The sequence below is a fragment of the Anser anser genome (genome assembly GCF_964211835.1).
Source record: "Anser anser genome assembly, chromosome: 10".
Taxonomy (NCBI): Eukaryota; Metazoa; Chordata; class Aves; order Anseriformes; family Anatidae; genus Anser; species Anser anser.
In genome coordinates this window covers 12311016-12329863 of record NC_139730.1, presented here as the reverse complement: position 1 = coordinate 12329863, position 18848 = coordinate 12311016, and the positions used below count along the sequence as shown (strand labels likewise).

General features: G+C 47.1%; 1 protein-coding gene across 1 annotated transcript; it reads right to left on the bottom strand.

Moving 5' to 3' along the window:
- Positions 1-10539: 10539 nt before the first annotated feature.
- Positions 10540-18745, bottom strand: LOC310905021 (uncharacterized protein). Its single transcript, XM_083850559.1, has 7 exons — positions 18147-18745; positions 17875-18024; positions 17200-17292; positions 15398-15549; positions 14513-14654; positions 12990-13058; positions 10540-11868 (listed from the first exon to the last, which is right to left on the bottom strand). The coding sequence occupies exons 1-7, from the start codon at positions 18266-18268 to the stop codon at positions 11838-11840; spliced, it is 759 nt and encodes a 252-aa protein (XP_083706685.1). The 5' UTR covers positions 18269-18745; the 3' UTR covers positions 10540-11837.
- Positions 18746-18848: the final 103 nt, after the last annotated feature.

The following is an 18848-nucleotide window of genomic DNA, read 5'->3' as shown; positions in this document are numbered from 1 at the left end:
AGATGTGAGCCCTCTGAGGCAGGTAACAAATAAGATATATTTGACAGAGGAAGAAAAGCTTTCTCACGAATCTAATGTTTTTCTAGCCCCAAATGGCTGCAATCTGCCTCCAAAGCCTTCTTTCAGGCTGCTGCTTGCTTCACGATCTGTTAGTTTTGTCTAAGCCACCCTATCAAATGGTAGCCCAGCTTTTTCCTTCTGACCTCGAGCCACTCACCAGATAACAGGTAACAGTCACCTGGTCATTCTGGGGTTGTCGTCACGATATCTGCCGTGAGCCAATACTTCTGTTGCCAGGTCATTCTAGGAAGTGTTACTTTTGGAGCAGACAGCGTAGGAGAAGACACAGTATTACTGACACACTTTTGATGTTTACTGCTACTACTGGTGTTAATGTGTGTTTTTACTAAAGAGCAGAGCTCATGTGTAATCCTTAGCTTAAAAATAAAGCTGCAAAAATATACCGAAGAAAAATATCAGGAAAAAAAAAGACTCACATAAAACTCCCAGTCTCTTATTCTCTCTCTCTCTCTCTCTCTCTCTCTCTCTCTCTCTCTCTCTTTTTTTTTTTTTTTGAAGTGTTGCATACAGTTTCTGACAAATGTAATACCCCATGGGGATACAGTGCCCCCAGAAGACTCCTGAAGAAGCACATGCTGTGCCCAGGCTCCTGCTGCAGGAAGCGAGCAGTGAGAACTCCAACACTGTGTGAGACAAATTCCTCACTGTGAGCAATTTCCAAGCCAGGCAGATGAAGAAGTTAGTTTTGTTCCTGGCTCCAGCCAGCTGGGACGCAGGAAAGGCTTTTCTGATTTTCATCTGATGCAGGTGAACAATACGGACTGTTTTAGACGTGACATATGTAAGAAATCATGCATTTCACCTAAAAATAACAGATTTGATGTATATAAAGAAGGACTGAGCACAGAAAGCTCTATGATTCTCTAACGTGGATAATGTATTTACACTGTTGAATGACAAACTGAACTCAAATAATAGACCAGATCCTGACTGGGTTTTGGAACAAACCGCTCCAAAGTAGATTTTTGACTCACAATTACCATGAGCAATAGTAAGTCCAGTACTGGATCTGTTGCACTGCCAGCAGCTGACTTGGAGACCACCTTTCAAACCGTGGGTCTGAGTTTAGTGAACCAATCTGTTAAAACAGCACTGGAAAGTCTCTGTGTCTGCTCTAACGCTGACTGAGAGAAGGCAGGTCCAATAATCTGAAAGTCTGCAACAGAGCGGAGTAGGATAAAGGTCTGCAGCATTCAGAAGCAGTTTGCAAAAAAACACAGGCAATGGAACAGGGCAGTGGGGTGAGCAACAGAAACCAGTCCCCACCTTTGGAAAAAGAAAGGGGAACTCAAGTGATAACACCAAGAACATGTGAATGCCAATTCAGCAGTCAGCGTGGACAAAATCCCCATTTGGAGTACTTCATGGTCCCAGAGTGGGTAGGGTGACACAGGTGAGGAATCCACAGCCTGAAAGATAAAGGGATATTAATTAATTAGAAGTTGTGCACCAACTTACGCATTGATAGGAACAGCAGTAATTAGCTCTAAAACAAAAGCTACAAGCAGACTCCTGAAAATGGTCAGAAGTGAGTGAAACTGCTCAAAGTCAGCACTTACAGAGGAGATCTTTTAACTAAATGAATCCAATGTTAAATGTATGGGGAACCAACAGACACCAAAAGAGATAGCCTGAAAAATTAGCATATATAGCTGTGTTGAGAAGCCTTGTTTACATTAGAAAAACACCTTCATCAGAGCACCTGAACAATAGTGAGTTTGTTTTTTTTTAAACAGGGAAGCCTGCACAGGATGCTGAATAAACCTAAACAGAGCCCACCCATCATAAAGCTCACATCCTATGTAAAATTCTCATGTGGAATACAGCAGACATTAGAGGAAAGGGTGAAAAGGCTCACAGCTCTGTGAAAGATAAGAGGAAATGCAGAACTGACAGCAACTGGACACTCGTGGGTCACCAGAGAAAGGGGAAAAATATAACCTTTTGTGATTACAGTTAAGCACAAATAAATACATAGGAAAAAAATCATTTTCTGTTTCCTGCAAGGAGTAAAGTTTGGGGGGAAATGGACTCTGCCAAATATTTTTCTCTGCTGGAGGCATCAGCAGGGTTCTGACAGACACGTTAGGAAAACAGAGCATACGTTTGTGCATATTCAACAGCCCCTATGGGAGACATAATTTTCTCAGGCAGCCATTTGGGTTGTGTTTGGCACTTGAACTGTTTCATGGGCTTTGATAGCCTAGGATCTGTGTAGATGATGTTTTGTTCTGCGGCAAAAGAGTAGAAGCACATGACCAAAGGCTCTGATCAGCTTTTGAAAGACCCAGACCAGCAGAGCTCAACCAACAAAACTTCTTTGTAATGGAAATGCCATACCTAGGCATGAAATTAGAAAAGCAATGTGTACAAGGAGATTACAAAAAGATTGAAGTCATCCCCAGTATTCCTGCCCTAGCAGAAAAGGATGCAAAGTTAAGATACCTTTGAGCAGTGAACTGTCTACCCAATTTAGCTGCCCAAGCAACCAATGACAGATCTTTATGTGCAAGAGCATTCCCTAGATCTAACATACAGATCCTCACAGGGAAACTGAAAGCAGCTAATTAATAGCCCCAGATAAACAGAACTAAGTGCAAAACTGGACATAGATCTTTACAGATCAGTGCTGACCAAGCTGAATTCTCTCCTTGCACTCTTACTAGTGCTTATGACCCCAGTGAGGCATAAAGATTAATGCTTATACAAAAAGCATTTGCTTTCCACTTTTTGTGAAGCACTTGTAGGCTGACTGCTCGAATGTTTTGTCTGGTTTCAATTAGAGATATTATTAGTCTTTACTTACAGTCTGAGCCGGGTGTAGTTTTGCTCTGGACAATTCAAGCTACTAACCCCCGTCCCATTCCAGAGTAGCCTGAAGTGATACCTTTCTATCCTAACCCTACGATTGCTAGGAAGTTAATTCAATAATAAGTCAGACTCTGTTTACATTCCCAATTGACCAGCTCTATTCATGTCAGCAAGGTTGCCCTGTCTGCAGTGCAGTCTGAAGCCCTCGGTGCCCTGAGCTCCAGAGAGGTAATGACTGTTATTCACAGTTAACCCACAAATCACTGGGCAGGCGGGAGATGTGAAAAGTCATGCAAATCCTCTTTGTTCACAGGAGGTACAGCGTAAGTGGCCTCATAGGAGCTTCAGGAGGAGTCTCAAGGCTGTCCTTGAACACAGGATGCTTCCTGGTATCACAAAGGCTGAAGAAACTGTCTTAAACTGTTCTGCTGTGTAATACTGAGGCAGTGTACAAAGGAGACACCAAACACCATGATGGCAAACGCTCTGGTAGGCTGAATACACTCAAACAGTCCAAAAGCACGAAGCTGCACAGGCCAGTTCGCTGTGTAAGCAATGAGCCTCTGAAGATGTGTATGCTGAAACAGCACCTAGAGGGAAGCATCTTCCTGTTTGACTCCACTTGCTCTCTTAATTAGGCTTCTGTAATCATACAGCAGTAAGAAAAAGCTGGCTCCCTTTGGAGAAACACTGCAGAAGCGGGTAATGCACATTTTCCAACATCAAGGCCTACCTAGCAGAAAGGGCTCCCCAGCCATCAGCATATGCCCACAAAAGCTCAGGGCAATGTGCTAGGTAGGGTGCCTGGGGCTTTCTTCCAGAAAATGTAAAAATACATGAATTTACTTTGAGGATTGGATTGCATGTCGTCTTCTGCAGTCGTGCACAGGGTTTCTTGGATAAAGCTCTCCTCCAAGCCACCCTATGGCAAACCTCTCCAGGGACAGGGAGCAGAGGGAGCAGCCTGCATACCCCATGCCGTCTCTTCCCCTGAAGAATGCAGTCATGAAGACCTGGTGTCCTTCCCGCAGCATGGGCACTGAGAACATGTGCTGCATCATCACCCATACAGTGCAGAAAAAATATAACAGTACCTGCGAGACACATCCAGAGCCCCCTGGACCAGTAACAACTACCAGCACAAATAGCCAGGACAGTGGAAGCAGCTACTGCCCTCCTCCATCAGACCAGTTCATTTTGACCCAAACATTTTAGGGAGAAATCCTAGAAACAGTTCGGCCAGTAAGTCAGCAGGAAAGGTCTGTCTGGTGCAGGGGAAGAAGTTAAAATGCTGAAAATGAAGAGTCTGCCATGTATAGACAGCCCCTGTAGCATGCAGCGCTGAGAGCAGGTTTTTCAGGATCATGACTTTGGACTTATGTGCCTAAATTCTGTGCAAATTTCACTTCAGATGTTTGGATCTAGCTTTAAATCTCCCTTTATTCCTGTGGAGAACTGCAATACTTCTATGGTGTTTCACAAGGTCTTTGTTAAACTCAGCAGTCCGTCTTCAGGACCTAGGGGTGGAAGGTCCTGCTCAAAAAAAAACATTTATTTTATAACTAAATGTAAGCTAAAAGAGAACATCAAGTAACAGAGACAGCCTGAGGGTACTGCTAGGATTTAGAGAGATGTATAATGCTTGAGAAAGGTATATCTCAGGTTCAAGGTCTGCAACTGAACTTGGGCCCCTCACCTCAGCTGACACAGGAGCTGCAGCACTGCATAGCTGGATGTGTCATTCCTCAAGCCAGGTCTCTTGGCTCCAGTTTCTCAGAGGTGCCTTTCTGTATGGAAGCTAAAGATCATTAAAATCTTCCAGAGGACAACCACGAGATCCAGCCAACATTCCTCCCTTCAATAAATAAAACAGTTTCTAGCATAGGCGGCTCTGTGAATTATTGCAGAGCACATAATAGTCCCTGTATTTGCCTACACAATCACTGCGCTCCCCAGATCTAACTCATTACTGTGCTTAGCGAAGCGCTTTGAACTGCCTCAAGCATGAAAAGCACCATATAAGAACAAATTTTATTCTCATAAAAAGGTATTAAGGCAAGTTAGAGGCACTATTGACGCACATGATATGTTATAATTGGCAAATGTTCACAAAGGCAAAATCCAGCTTTGTGCAGCAAGCTGGAGGGTACCTGCGTGCACACGGATTGTGTCTGAGTGCGTCCCCTCCTCTGCCCTCCAGCGCTCCCAGCTCCCACAGACAGACTGGCTGTGTGAGAGCCGCAGCTTCCTAAATACAGCTGTTCTGCTTAGCAGGAGAAATCTGGACTCTGCTTGACCTGATTTTAAAGGGAGACGTGAACACCGCTGGCCAATACCTGGCACTCTCCAGCTGAAGGACTTCAGCCCTTCCTGACCCATCGTTCCTCCACGGCCATTGCAGTCACCAACGCACCACCTCCATGGATCAAAACTGTACCCTTGCACCTCAGCCAAAGCACGTTCCTGTGTCACCCTTGCCAGATCTGTCAGCTCCGCTCAGCTGTGACCTGCAGCACCCTATGTTGTTCCTTCCTGGACTTCACCCAGCTCTTGCTCCCTACCAGGACTCTCCCTTTCCTGTTTCAGTTTCTGTCTTCCAGAAGAACTGTGTCAGGGCACAACAGTTATGCCAGACTGTCCTGGTCTGCACTCTCATTCCCTCCTTGCTAGTCTTGCCAAATGCAAATTTTTCCAAAAACATGATCTGTGGAATGGAGAGACACTGTAGGTACTGGACTGAGACAGCTGAAGTCCTTCTTGCTGGGAAGAGCTACAACAAATAGGCTCTAAAGACCCAGAACTCCTGGAAAATAAAGAAAGTCTGGAAGTGTCTGGTCGCTCCTCTACATGAAATTCTTTATGTCCGTGCTGCAGTTAAGGACGTTATCAGAGGAGCCAGGAATGTTCTTGGGGTTGGTGGGTAGAGGACAGAACATTTTTCGCAGACCCACAGGAAAGCATTGTGCTGTCCCAAGCCAATGTCATGTCCCAGAGGGACACCAGAGTCAGCACTCTCACTGCTGTAATTGCCAGCAACCAGTATAAATACATTAAATATTAAAGGGAATATTGAGAAATAACAAAAACTAATACAGAAACCACAGTGGTATGTGCTTGCAGGCACATGTGCACGCACGTGTCTGCAGTCTGTCCAATGGACTCATGCGATCATACACAATCCCGGCCCACAAGCTACATTCAATCCCTCAAACTTTCCACTGTCTTGAATTCGGTCTGTAAGAAGGAAGCCTCGTGGCCCATTTTAAAGCACTAACAGCTCCTTTTTGGCTTGACAGCTCAGTACTTTTCAGGAGGTTGGGGCACAGTTTCTCTTCTGGGCTATGAGGTATTTGGGACGCTGCAGAGATGGCACAGCCGTTCTGGAAGAGAAAGATGTGCCCCCACATAAGCTCCATGTGTGGCGGTGCCAAGCGAGCTCCACACCTGCCTTCCAGCTTCGTGGTCCAGCACGCAGCCCTGAGTCTTAGCAAGAGCAGGTGAAGGAAAGAGTGAAGGGAGACTTCCAAATACCTGAAGTGCTCCTATACTATGGGACTGAGGAAGAGGGAAACACACATGCACTGGCACTTTCGCCAAAGGCTGTGCACCAAGATCTTCATCCACTTCTTATTCCAGCAGTTCTCATGGGCTTCAAGAGGAACTCAGTGGAGTAAAAGCCTCAGGATTTAACCCACAATGAACCTACACATAAATGATCTGCATGTAAGGAGAGGTCACCAGGACCACTGCTCTGGAGAATAAGGCCCAGGGCAGAAATCCCATTCTGTGAGGACCTGACTATGGGATGCAACACTGGGCCTATGGCAGCAGCCGTGTCAAAGACAAAGCTTTCTAAAGAAAGGGGCTGGTGCGTGTGATATCTCTGTCCTCAAGCATACAGGAAACACTGCTTGAGAGCCTTCACTTCAGCTGTGCACTAGAAGGTTTTTTATACCTCTCCATCTAGTTAAATTTTCTTGGCTGCCCTCCACTCTGCCCACAAAGCACTGCTTGGAAAGGAGGAAACTCTTATTTGCATGCACAAAGACTGGCAGATTTCTTCCTCCACACAACGATGCACTATTCATAGGAAGTGCAGTCCAGCAGGTCCCTTACCATGTGTCCAGCAGCATGCTCGTCCTCACCACCGTTTCAGCTGAGCTCATTCAGTGGAGTGAGCCTGGTGCTAGTAAGTATGAGAAGACTTGGCCTGGTGATGTGCTCACGTAGCTTCATTTTTAGATCTTCCCTGATGGGAGAAATTGAGAGCCAAAGATGTTACACCAAACATACTCATCCAATTACTGGAGCACTTTGAAAAGGTGATATGGATCAGTCTAACACCCCAAGCTCCTTCTAGAACAGAACGTGAGCATGCAGACGCTGCACTTTTGGGAAGCATCAAGAACCAGACAGATTAGCTTTGTGGCTTTTGTTAGTTGGTTCTGACTTGCTTTTGACTTCTTGCCTGCTCACTATTAACACCCCATGGTGCAGTTGTGTTTGACTTCACTATAACAAACCCTGATTTATATGGCCTCACACCATTCCTCCTCCTTTGTGTGGCCTTGAGAACAGCATAACAGGCATACTGAAATGGAACCCATTTAAATCAGTCACTACCAAAGGAGCAGACATCTTCAAAGAGAGCTATCTTTGTGAATCAAACTTCACCCTTCCTGAATAACTGTTTTTTTTTGAAATGAAAAAGCTTATTGGGGTTTGGCAGAAGCTGACAAATACCTACTCCAGAGAGTAGACTTTAAAAAAAAAAAGGTGAAAGCACGACTGAGATTCACAGAGCTGCACAATAAAGAGAGAAAAGATCCAGAGGAAAATCAAATGTGCTATATTCATCACTCAATCACTCAATTACAAGTATCCGAGCAGCTGTCCAGTGAAAGGAATTCAAGCTCCCTATTTTATGGCGCGTCTCTGAACATTGCTGATGCTTTTCCACATGGAAATGCAGCAGATGAGCTGTATACTTTCCTAGACCCATTGCCAACAGAAAATCTGCAAACCATTGTCACTGATACTAACTTAGGAGCCATGCTGTAACATACCCTGCCACCAAAGTGTGTCCACTACTTAACGCACTGCTTGCTTTAGGAATGTGGCTTTTCTTTGGTACACAGTGAACACTGCGATTATGTGTTGCATGTGCCAAACAGGCAGGGCTGGGTGGGGAAAGAGGAGGGAGGCTTCAGCTCAGAAATGATAGTACCTATTTTTAGGTTCCCGAAGCCAAGCTGTGCTGCTCCCACTCTCTTCTGATGATCCAACACGTATCACTCTAGATGTCACCAATCCCAGGCAGTCATGTCAGTTTGTGGTGCTGGGCTTTAGCATCCTGGGGGAGGGAAGATAAGCAGCAATTTTTCTGAAGTCTGTGGCAGGAACAAACTGTATCATGATAAATGTAATTTTATTATTAATATTTAGATGAGTTGTGTTTTTTGTTTTGTTTTGGTTTGTTTTTTTTAGTCTGAACTTGCTTTTAGGAGATACATACCTGGCTCTGCGTGCTCTGACAGCCTTCCACCAGAATGCAGCAGAACGTCCCCTTCACTGAAACATCCTCTATGAAAACCTGCTGGGCAACCACAGGGGATTTTTTAAAGATCTGGTTTAAGGATATTGAACGACCAAACGCCCTCTTGCTCACTGCTGCCTGGGACACATAAAAGAAGGTCTAATTGGAGTAAATTCAGGTCCCAAGTCAGTTTTACATAATTATAGTGTTTATTGGGGGCTGCACAGTCTTTTCATAGCACTCTAGGTACTACAGTCCCTGATTCCCTCAGAGATTTGACCCACAAGCAGTTTACCACACATCTGCTTTGCACTAAGAGCCCTCTGCATGCTTTTAACACACTACCAGCACAAGACAGGGATTAGTGTAGCCCCTTGGTGACAACTTATTCAAGTAACAGAATCCTCAGGTACCACAACCCAAGTGCTCTGCTCACGTCACCTGCAGCAAGTACCCGCTGGAGTTATGCCAGAGCTCTCTGAGAAAGCAGGGAACCAAACTGCAGTCTCTTAGGTCTTCAGCTGACCTACTGCAGGAACATTCCTTCTGTTTTCACCTGCTTTTCTCCGTTACGCTATCCTGCAGTACACTATGCAATCAAGTAATTAGAAACACAAATGCTACAGTTTCTCAAATGCTGGAGCATTTATCTTTAGAAATGTAACAGTGAAAGAAAATGACACCATGTAAAAAGACACCATTGTAAAAAGGAAGGGTTTGCTATATTAAAAAAAAAAAAGTTACATTCTTGATCAAGAAAAAACTGGCATGAATAATCACAATCGTATTTTGCAGCCATGCAATCTTTTTATCTTCTTCTCTCCCAAACATCTGAAGAATATGAAGTCTGAACCCTTTACATGAAAATAGTTTAAACTAGCATTGACAGAAAACACGCAGCCATATATTGACCTGAGAGGCCAGAGAGAGTTCAAACACGAGTGAACTGTCCCTGATCTTGGATGGGGGCTGGCAGAGCTCACCTGGACCAGCCGCACCCTGTGTCACTGCGCACCACTTCTGCCAGCCACGCAGCCTGCGGGTGCCTCAGCTGAATTCCTTTTCAGCAAAGGCTGGCTGAAGGAGAGCAGTACCATTATATTTAATCACAGTGGAGTTTTGGTATCCATAGAAGAATCCTGGAACCAAAGTGTATATTCATGATCGGTGACTACAGCCTGGTATAAAATGTCTGCACTGCTTCTTTCCACTCCAGTCTGTGCCTTTGAAGTCATGGTAACAGCTTTTGGATTCGAATCCTCTGATGAGACTCCTTGATTTATTAGGTAAAACATCTGGAAAAAATGAAGACTTGTGGCAGTGTAAATCCTCCAGAAGGAGCAGAGAGGTTTTGTCTGAGTAGTACTCCTGTCAAAAATCAAGGAAACCTGAGCCCTGGTGACTGGCTTAAGGTTGCTCCGTGGTTGCAAAGCTGCAGCTCAGAATGGGCCCGTTCATGTTTCACCCACTGCCCTGAAACCATCAGGCAGGCTCGGCCGAGGCCGCGAGCACAGAGAGGAATGTACATCAGCTAACAGCCCTTGGTGCTGGGATCGTGCCACAGCTAACTAAATGATTTTCATACGCTCTTGCAGCTTGAATGTCGGTAGCAATTCTGCCCTTGACATTAATAAGGTAGCTCCTGTTATAAATCACTCCGTACTGTGGAAGCAGTATGAAATGTAAAATACCTGCCTCTCTCCCTCAAAGAAAAAGGCAACAGCGAAATGCAGACAGGCCGGGAAGACGTAGTTCAGGTCACCTACACTGCGGTTCTGTGCTGAAAAGGGGTGGCAGAGTGACTCCTCTGCTCCCCAGTTACAACCACCTATGTGAGGAAAGGAACGCTGGCTTCGGCAGGAGGCAAAAATTACCAGCCTTGGATAACGCTGATTTGAAAGGAATAAAACCTGCACAGGTAACAAACAAGAAGACACACATTTTGTGAAGTGGATTTCTTCTTTTATTTGGAATGAGCCCTGAATCAAGGCAAAAAATGGACCAGGAGGAGCAGCTTGCTTTGCCCCGGAGTTGCTGCTGATGGCTTCTTCTATGAGAGGTGTGTGCAGGGACACGTGTGTGAGCAGATGCCTCTCTGCCTATCTGTAAAATATTTGTTAGATGAGGGCACAGCTATAAAGCACAGAGGTACTTGACTCAGAATTATTTACTCTCTCTGCCTCCTCCATACACCAACCCATGATCCAAATTTCAGAGCTCCCGCTTTTTTCCCCAGAGAGCCATCTTTTGACAGTCATTTTCCCATCTAAATCCCCCTTCCAGCGATTTGAATAATGCAGCTGTAACACTAGCCCGAGTGCCAGTCTTCTTTTTGGAGGGGGTGTAGGGCCGGCAGAGGAGGGGGGAGTTCGGGGAGTATTTTTTTAATCAGATAAATTATTGCTGGGAAACCAGCCACTTCTCTCCATTCAATTTATACTCTGTGGGGAATCCATCTAATACCCCTTCACCGAGTGTGAGGCAGGACCAGCGAGATGCTGTCTCAAACCAGGGAGGAAAGCAAAAGATGGGGTGGAGCACTGGGAATGAACAAGCCACTGGAGGAAGGGGCTATGCAGAAGCAGAAAGGCAAGAAGAAAAGCCTGAGCACGCACGCAGCTCCTCAGACGAGGAAGGAAAGGAGAAAATGTTCCTGCTCACTTCTCCGCTGGCAAATTGGAGCTGACTCGGGCTGCGAATGGGGCGAGATGAGCTCGGGCTGGCTTGCGGAGGTTTTCACCTGCAGGGAGGTGGCGAAGCTCCAGGCAGGTCCGTGGCTGCACGGGATGCGGGTTCCTATCGGGCGCTGCTTGAGTTTGCAAAATGGGCTTAGTGATTTCACCCTGGCTCCCAGGAGAACTGGGACCATGCCTGTTCACCTCCCCATAGTAACTGGAACTGGTTAATGCCTTGTTGGCTGGCTGAGAGAAGCCGAGGGCTGGGAACAGAGACAGCTCCCAGCACATCGGGTTTCAGACATGCTTGCAGGGCAGCATGTCTGGGAAGCTTGCCGTGCTGTCTGGGCATACCTTTTATTCTTGTTTGTACTACTTTAACACCTAAGGCCCCAACCAAGACAAGGCTCCATTGTGCCAAGGCATTGTGCATGCACATAGCGAGAGATGGGCTGTGTCCTGAAGAGCTCACAGCCTAACCAGACAGACAATTAGAGGTGGGGAGTGGAAACAGGTGCACAGAGAAGGGAAACGATTTCCCCGAGCTCAGGGAGTGAGTCAGTGTCCAAACCAAAACCAGAACTCAGTGCCTGATACCAGGCCACAGCACTTGCTTCCCTTTCATGTGCTAAAACCAATTCAGCCTTTACACATCTCACTGTAGCACTTCTCAGTGACTATACGTTTGTATCGAGTTTGTAAAGAATTACAGGGCAATGGCACCTGAATGGATGTCACGGCACACTTTCCTGGCCTTTTCTTCTTCTGCAGAACAAAGAAAGAAAAGCTTTAGTGGGAGAGTTGGCGGTGAGCTCGGGAGACAAGGAGACTTCTGAGGAAGATTGCCCAGATTCTGGGAGTGACTACAGTACAAATAATGGTAGAAAATAAAGGAACTGACTCAGCAGGAGGCAAAGGGAAACAAGTGGAAGAGTAACTCTGATCTGGAAAACTGCATGGAGAATATGACATACCAGGCAGAAAAGAGAAAGAAGGCAAAAAAGAATCCAGACGTGTATTGCCTGCATTTCAGATAGTTTCCTTCTGACAGCCTGTCACCAAACTGCTGAGCACCCATCCTCAGAAAAGCAGGCCTTACACATAGTCCAGTTATTTTGGGCCCAAAACAAACAAAGAGATTCCTTTAATTCAGAGCTCATTTCCATCTGCCAGTCCCCATGATTTTCCATCTCCAAATACAAACTGCTTGAAGCTGTTGTTCCCAATACCACAGTTTCCTTTCCCAGGTAAAATTTATGGTTAAAGTAACACAGATCTAAACATGTAATTAAACTCCTCTAGCCTATCTACCAAACAAACTTATTTTCAGACTTCAATTAACCTCTGAGGTTACTTCTTAGAATTGCAAATCTCGCTAGAAATGCCAGAACCACTTGTGGCAGGATGAAGTGAGCCCACTGTGTCGGGTTACGGGGATCATCTTAACCTGCAGTGGTTCTTGTCCAGCTCAGAAAAAAAATCCTGAGCTGTCCATTCCTGTCCATTGTCAGTAAAAAAAAAAAAAAAAAAAAAAAGTAACTTGGCATTTTCTCTTTCCTTCCTAGGAAACAGAGAAGAAAGTGTTATCTCCTCCTCCTCAGATACCGTTTTCTTGTATTTTGAGTCCCCAGACATATGTACTTTATATAAGTGCTGCCCATTTCAGAGGTTTTATCCTGGACTGGATGATATCTGGTGGTAGGGGTATTCAAGTTGCTTTGTGCATTTAGTCATCCCTAAGTGTCTTTTTGGCAATCTGTTCCAGATTCTAAGCATTTTACATTAAGACTTGGGGACTTGGTAATCTCCCCTCCCAATCCCCACCAACAATAGAAATATCAACTCTTCAACCTTAAATCAAACACAGATCTCTCTAAAATCCTCACCTGGAGCCATCTTTCACAAGTCTCTTATCTTGGTGACTGCTAGACTCCTCAGGATCCACAGTAGTCTCCCTGTCAGAGGAAATAAAAACAGATCCCATGAATCAGGACCTCTTCTTGACACGAACAAGGTGGAGGGGATGCTCTTTGCCTGCAGCTACAGTAAATTGCTGTTTAAGCCTTGCCAACATTTCTGCAGACTCACCGGGCTGTGGGAGGTTTGGGCTGCTCCATTCTTCCGCGTTGGTTATCATCTTTCATTTCTTTTACACCTGATACCATGTGGTTTACAGAAATCTCTCTGGGCCCAATAAACTATGGAAGTAAGCCTCCTTATTCTGTTTTCTTTCTTCTCCTGCCCTTCTTCATTCATTTCCTGGCTCTAAACTAAGCAACCGAACCCCCCAGGGTTCATCGGTAAGCAAAGAGCAGCCAGAAATGACAGGAAAGAGGGTCCTGCCCAAGCATGAAAGAAAAGTAAAGACAGAAGGAGTCCCCAGCCCTCTAACAGGGAAGAAGTATGCCTGATTGCATCACTCCTACGCTCTATTACACACAGGGTGAGCGAAGGACAAGGAAAACCAGCCTTTATGCAGCCAGGGATCTGTATTCCTTCAGGAAACAGTTCATGTGCTGCTTCTCAGGGGCAGCTAGAAGCACTCGGAGGTTTGTCATCACCTGGGCTGGAGGCCCTGACAGGCTGTGTCAGCGCCGGGCTTTTCTTCCCAGCTCCCCTGTGACCGTCCCTGTGGCGCACCTGCGAGAGCAGAGGCAGCAGGACCGACAGAGCTGCTCCCCACACCTCCGCACGGGGCTGATGCACCCTGCTTCTCTTCACCGGCACTCCGCTAATGGAATATGTGCAGCCACACGCGGATCCCTGAGAAGCAGAAATACCCAAGCCCGGTTATTAGGGAACCAGATCCCACAGATCATCTTCCCCCCTGCCCTTCCCCACAGCGTTCCAGCTCGCTTCCAGCTCACTTCCATGTGCTTGGCTGGACAACTGGCAGCACATGCTGGGTCGGAGCAACACGTGTGCTGCCTGGCCAGCTGGCTGCTGCTGCTTCTCCCAGCGGATGTGGGGCTTCTTCCACTAGTGGGGATGGCAATTTGTTTTTTTTTCCCTCCACTCAGCTGCAAACCTTCAGGTAACTCGTGGGAATTTCGTATCACTCTGATTGACTGACACTTTCAAAAGTAATTCAAGGGAAGGGAAGAATGACAGCGTAACAGTAGGATATTTCTTTAGAAACCAAGATAAAAATGCTAGTGTAAAAGGGCTGATAGAAATCTTGTTTCCTTCACCCACAAATTCCTTGATGCTGGAAAACATACCCCCCCCCCAACCTTTCCCATATTCTCCAGTTTGCTACAAGTTCTGACATGAACAGCTTCTGCTGGGAATAGCTGACTGTGCCAAAATATGATAGTTGCTGTTCCTATGCTGTCCTCCCCTCCCCAGATTATCACATTTCAGCTATTGACATTGCCCAGAAAATGAAAGTTGCTCAGTGTTTACTAACCCTTCTGCTCCTCTCTGCTCTGCAAGGACCTCTGTGGGACAGCCGGCTCTCTGCTGTTTACAAGCCCATCTGCTTCTGTTGCTTTTCTCCACCTGAAGTTGGAATGCTCTGTTCGGGATATTGCTCACAGTTGTGTTGGGAACTGCAAAGAGCAGATGAGGATTTCAGGTGGTGAGCAAGCAGCATGAAATGAAGAATACAAATATGTTTTCCTCTAAATAGTCCTAAAAATAATATAAACAAGAACAAGATGACAAAGGAAATTCCAAAAAGCTAAGGATGGCTTCAGCACCACAATCGTTCCAAGGAGAGACCCAAATTACGAGAATTTAAACATTTAGAATCAAACCAGAAAGGGAAAAACACATGTGCTCCAGTGACTGTTCTCCTGAACTTACACTGCTGCTCTCTGCATTTTCAAGTCTCTCAAGGTAGAGGTACAAGACTCTGCTTTGCCCAAACCTGTACAGCTGCTGTGAGCTGCTTAGTTCACAGTTCTCCATGCAGTTTAACTCAAGGCCACATTTCCAGGGATAAAAGGGGGACCTTGGGAGTCAAAGAGACTGGAAACCTGTCTGCCCATACCGCCTTCAGTGGAGCGCCCAGAGACAACCCTAAAAAACAGAGCTGCTTTCCTAAGAGCCTGAGCTAAGCACAGCTGCAGGAGGGACCAGAGGGGGCTCTTCAGAGTCTTAAGGCACTGAAATGCTCTCCATAGCCCAGCACGCTGCTAGTCAGCTAAGCACACCGTGCGACAAGCCTGGGCAGGCTGCTGCAGACATCCACATGCTCTGTGAGAGGCAGCTGCATGGATGGGAGGCAGACGGGTTGGGGAGCACGCGGTGCTAACAGAGGCGGGTGCAGATAGAGTGAATGCCTCCAAACCCCGTGTTTCTTTGTGCCACAGCCTCTGCGCCTGGCTCGCATGGTGGAGAGGGGCTGCACTGTGATGTCTGGGCACTGCCTTGGCCGATGGGGAGCAGCAGAAGGTGGCAGTCACTCTTTGCTCCCAGATGTGGGCTTCACAATGTTGGTGCCTGGCTTGGAAGAGAAAACAGAAACCGTTGCTGCTTCTGGCCCTTCTGGGAGCTAAAGAAAACTAGCAGACCCCAAAGAGAGGAGCTGAACTGCCCCTGATGAGGTCACATCAGAAAACAAAGGTGACCAGAATAACCTCACTCTTGCCTTGTGCTGTTTTTCACCAAAATTTGCTAATTTGGGCCAAGGACTGGCTAAAGGAAGGGATCAACTACAGCATTTGGGATGGTATCCATGCTGTGTCCCTAGTTTTAGAAGGGTCAGCTTGCCCACAGAGACATTTGCCACTCTGTGTGGCAGAGCAGATGCGAATTTTACAGGACACACACATACTGGAAGTTCACACTGTGTATGGACAAAGACTGAGAAGGAGAAGGAAATACTGGAGGTGGAGAGGGTGAGATCTCACGGAGGAAGAACCCACTGCAGGTTCCTTCTATTGTCCCTCTGTGCATGGCTCCCTCCTATGCTGTCGGGTCACCAAACTCCACCAGTTCAGGGTCAGAAATTTGCCTGGTTTAGGGAGGAACACGATGCCCCAGTTGGCAGCTTCCTGACTCTGCCCCACCAGCTCAGCTCAGCACGACTTGCACAGATCACGTCCCAAGTCTTGAGGCTATTGAGAAAAGAAGCTGTGAGCTCCCGGGAAGGGAGGAGCTTGCCAAGGCAGCTGCTCTGCTCAGATGTGCAACCTGTGGAGAACATCTCCTTCCCTCTGCAACACTAGCGTGCCCTTTTCAACAGATGAGTGGGCTTGGATTACCTCTTTCTAAGCACTTTATGGTAACTGGGCCCCGTGCAGAGGGAGATCTGAAAACCTCAGAGCTGCTCAAGGCTACTGGATGAAATGCTGGCTCAGCTTACACCCATGGACAAAGGGCACCCGCACCTCTGAGAAGCGCACGTGCTTTGTTCCCAAGTTCCAGCAGAGCTCAGCTCTGTGGTGGGCACCAAAGCAAACTGCTAGATTTACAAAGATGCTTTCACATCTGTGCTAACAAGGTGCTGGGCTGCTCTGGAAACTTCACCCTTAGTGGGCGAGGGGAGGAGGAGCGAAATCACACTGCACAAAGCTTCTGCCTTGTTCACTCTTGGGGAATCTTCTCATTCAGCCTAACCACTCCTCTGAACAGCTAGGTGCAACACCCCAGCATAAAACAGTGCCTGCAGCAGTGCTGTAGCGCTCAGGGCCTGGATCAGGACCTCTCAGCACACATGCTCTTCATTAATGCTAACCCGGGAGCAGAAATGATCCGAGAGCAAAACCTCCGAGAGGATTAAGCACAAGCTCTGGTGCAGGGAGGGGATCCAACCTGAACTTCCTCCAAATCACGCAGTCAGATCTGGTTGCTCTGGTTTGGACCTGGCTCTGGCAAGACAAAGTGACGCAGTGAGACGCTGAAAGAGGGGAGCAGAAAGAAAGGAAAACAGTCCGCTCCCTCTCACCCCAAAAGCACAGTGCCTCGCTTCTAGGCCCCTCAGTGTACACAATAAACTTGTCTCCCTTCCCTCACTCCGGGTTACATTGTTCGCTTTCCTGCAAATTGTTTCCACATTCTGTATAAATAACCCCAGTGCCAGGGAGGGGGAGGGAGGGAGCAGAGGGGCGCACGGAGAAGGGGTGGGAGGAAATCAGATGTCTTTGTTACTTTTCAAAAAGAAGGTGGAGGATGCCGAGAAGCAGTTTGGAGCCGGAGCCTTGGCAGGCCGAGCAGAGAACTGCCATCGAGCTGTGTTCAGACCTGGAGGAAGAAGAGTAAACAAGGGAGAGATTATATATAATTATAGACAATCATGTTGCTGGGGATAAACAGGAATCAAAAGCATGGAGGCACTGAAGTCTGGCACGTCCCCAAGCACAGAACAGAAGCCAGCCAGCGAGAGGCAATGTGGCTGGAAAGCGCTTCCCTTTGGGCCTGTTTTCAGTTAGCTCAGGGGCTGGTTTTTTTTCCTCTCTTTTTGGCTTCAGGCATTCCCCCATAAAGAGACGAGCCTGCCCAATGGGAAACAGAAGCCAAACTGAAGTCAGCAGAATCCTTGTCTGCGACATTAATAGATTACTCTGTGAGAAACGTCAGAAATGTTTGGAAAAGATACAGCCCGCTTAGGTCAGCAAAAACAACAACAACAGGAATTTCTGAACAAAAACGGCTTTAGAAACACTCCTGAAGTGGTGCCTGCGTGTCCTGAGGGCACTCTCCTTGCAGGCAAAGCCACGCAGGAGCAGGAGGCAAAGGGTGAGCTGCAGCTAAGGGTCCTGCTCCCAGTGCCCCTGGATCAGGGCTTCGTGACAAAAAGTTGTCCAAGCCCCTTGGCTGCCTCACCTGCTCCCGGCGTGCGTGGTGCTGAGCTGTCTGGGAGTGCTGTGTGTTTGACATAGCTCCCTCCTCGGTTTGCTGCAAACCAACGGCAAAAAGACGAGCCACTGCCTGCGCCATGGGGCACCCCGTGCTCCCTCCCGCCTGTCTCTGCATCTGCAGGGGGAACAAGCAGGAACCCGAGCGTGATGGGGCCCTCCTGCCACCGCCTGCCCGCCCGTGCCGCGAGGGCACCCAGCTTGCTGTATCACAGCCCAGCACGTCAGCAACTGCTTTGCCTTTGCAGAGCCTGGGAGGGAGAAGGAAGAAGCCTCTGCGTGTGCTGGAGATGATTCTGGATGTAGTCAAGCGAGCGGGTTCTGATGCTACAAGTGTTGTGGCCGAGACTGGGGATGCTCATCTGCCTTGGCACAGCTCTCCCTGAGTGCCTAACAGTGCCCTGTGAAGGGGAGAGGAGGAGGAAATTATGAAGAAACAAAGCCAAGAAGCACAACTAAAACAACGGCATATGGCCCACGAGGTTTGTGTTGTTCTGTTTCTTTTTTTAAGAAGGACCTTGGGGGATTTGAAAAAGAAACAAGAAAGAAGCCTCGTTCATCCTTCTTTTCCTTCCCTTGAAGGCTCCACAGCTCACTGGAGAGTTAGAGGGAAGGCGACATGACGAACAAAGGATGGCAACCTCAGTCGGTGACAGAAGGAGGATTGCTTAGCAAGGCAGTGTAAAAAGCTCTCTCCCAGGCATTGTTTTAAATCCAAATAGCTTACAGCCTGCTGAATTCTTAAGCCATTTTCCTGATCTCTCAGCTGTTCTTCATTGAGAACTCAAACAGACATTTCAAAGCAAGAAAGCAGAGAGAAAATATAGATATAGATATAAGAAATAACCAAACCTGTGTTTAGAATCAGCTTAAGAGTACAAGAAGCAGGGCATGCACAAAGGCTCTTCTACTTTCTCTCCTTCAGTAAAGGTGCTCTGAATG